At 39.9% G+C, this 2,099-nt stretch overlaps 1 protein-coding gene across 1 annotated transcript; it reads left to right on the top strand.

The window, feature by feature from the left end:
- The first annotated feature begins 701 nt into the window (after window positions 1–701).
- On the top strand, window positions 702–1,241 carry LOC108625795 (guanine nucleotide-binding protein subunit gamma 3-like). The gene has a single exon (XM_018026073.1). It carries the CDS (start codon window positions 702–704, stop codon window positions 1,239–1,241), a length of 540 nt encoding a protein of 179 aa, XP_017881562.1.
- Window positions 1,242–2,099: the final 858 nt, after the last annotated feature.

Raw genomic sequence — 2,099 nt, 5'->3', positions numbered from 1 at the left:
ACTGACTGCATCGAATTTTGGAAAAATATACAGATTACGAAAAGATACGCCGCGAGCAAATATATTAAAGAGTATATTGTGTCCAAAAATACAAAATTTACGTGCCTTGGAATACGGAAGGAAGAACGAGGCGAAGGCTTTAAATAATTAGAAGAAGAAATGGGAAGAGCTGTTCTACCGTGTGGACTCTTCATCGATGCGGTTATTCCTTATTTAGGTGCAACCCCGGACGCATTAATGGAAAATGATACGATCGTGGAAGTGAAATGTCCAGAATCGGCGAAGGAATTATCACCGTCCGAGGCAATAGAGCAGCTTCCTGCCATACGACGAATTTTTCGAAGCGATGAAATGAATCAAAAGCATTATTATTATTATCAAGTCCAAGGTCAATTGCACATTACGAACAGGCAAAATGCTTTATTCTGCTTGTGGACACCAAAAGGAATGAAAATCACGAAAGTGGAAAGGGACGACAATTTCTGGGCAACAGAGATGGAAGACAGATTGAGAAGTTTTTATGAGGACTGCATGCTGCCAGAAATTGTTGACAGCAGATTCAACAGAGGCCAGCCGATTAGAGAGCCTCGATACATAAAGGACAAAAATGGTGGAAAAGAAAACACAGGAAATGACAATTTATGAGCGAATGCCACAATTGCACCGACGGGTGCAAATCAGCGCATATGAAGAGCTGTACCATGGCGAGTTGCGACTGCACTTGCAACTGCAAGTGCAATCAGCATACGAAGAGCTGTCGAATGCCACAAATGGCAATCGAATGTCGCAATTGCACCGACGGGTGCAAATCAGCGCATATGAAGAGCTGTGCCATGGCGAGTTGCGACTGCACTTGCAACTGCAAGTGCAATCAGCATACGAAGAGCTGTCGAATGCCACAAGTGGCAATCGAATGTCGCAATTGCACCGACGGGTGCAAATCAGCGCATATGAAGAGCTGTGCCATGGCAAGTTGCGACTGCACTTGCAACTGCAAGTGCAATCAGCATACGAAGAGCTGTCGAATGCCACAAGTGGCAATCGAATGTCGCAATTGCACCGACGGGTGCAAATCAGCGCATATGAAGAGCTGTGCCATGGCGAGTTGCGACTGCACTTGCAACTGCAAGTGCAATCAGCATACGAAGAGCTGTCGAATGCCACAAGTGGCAATCGAATGTCGCAATTGCACCGACGGGTGCAAATCAGCGCATATGAAGAGCTGTGCCATGGCAAGTTGATATTCTTTTCAGTACACAAGGAAAAATGAGAAGGAGAAGGAGATGATACAGGCGCAAGAGACGGAGAAGGTGCGCAGATTGAGGAGGAACAGAATATTATCTCGGTATCCTGGTCTTATAATTGAAATTACAACAATATTTTCGTAAGTGAAAAGAAAAACGAAATTTCATTAGCTTATAAATGTATTATACCGTTTTCGTGTACATTGACTAATCAATCTCTTGGATGTTTTGTTTACAGTGATCGTCATTAGGAGTTAGTCGCAGTGACCAAGATCACGGATGAAGTGAAATTCAAGAAGAGGAACATTCAAATATGAATTAGAAAATGTAATCAATTAGTAAAAAATAAAAAAAAAAACAACAACAAAAATGGGTTCTGCAATGTACAGATTACTAGTCTTTCTCGCTGTCCGTTCGTAAACTCGGCACTCGTATCAAAATTGCTTTACATTTTTCGGAATGATTCGCTAAACAACGAGTCAAGTAACCGATCGGCAACGCGCAAGACTGGTGATCAGCAGGCTGTTCATATTTCTATGTACATATTTTTTTCATATTATTTTATGTACATATATTTTCTAAATAAGTGTAAAATTCACGAAATGTGCGTCAATTAAATTATTTTTTAAATTCAAAGTGCATTGATGCGGATGATTCATCCAAGTCGGCATAGGGTAGACGTTTCATTCGTAGGCACTTTTATCCCAGATACCGACAGAATATTCTATTATTATATTATATATTTATCATAATATCATCAACATATGCATTTTGAATTTATAACCATTTGACGCACATTTCATTAATTTTACGAAATAAATTATATATATACATATATATATATATGTATATATA

Source organism: Ceratina calcarata, unplaced genomic scaffold, assembly GCF_001652005.2.
Source record: "Ceratina calcarata isolate Rehan_Ccalc_2016 unplaced genomic scaffold, ASM165200v1 scaffold371.2, whole genome shotgun sequence".
In the NCBI taxonomy this organism is placed as follows: domain Eukaryota; kingdom Metazoa; phylum Arthropoda; class Insecta; order Hymenoptera; family Apidae; genus Ceratina; species Ceratina calcarata.
This window is presented reverse-complemented; position numbering and strand designations above follow the sequence as displayed.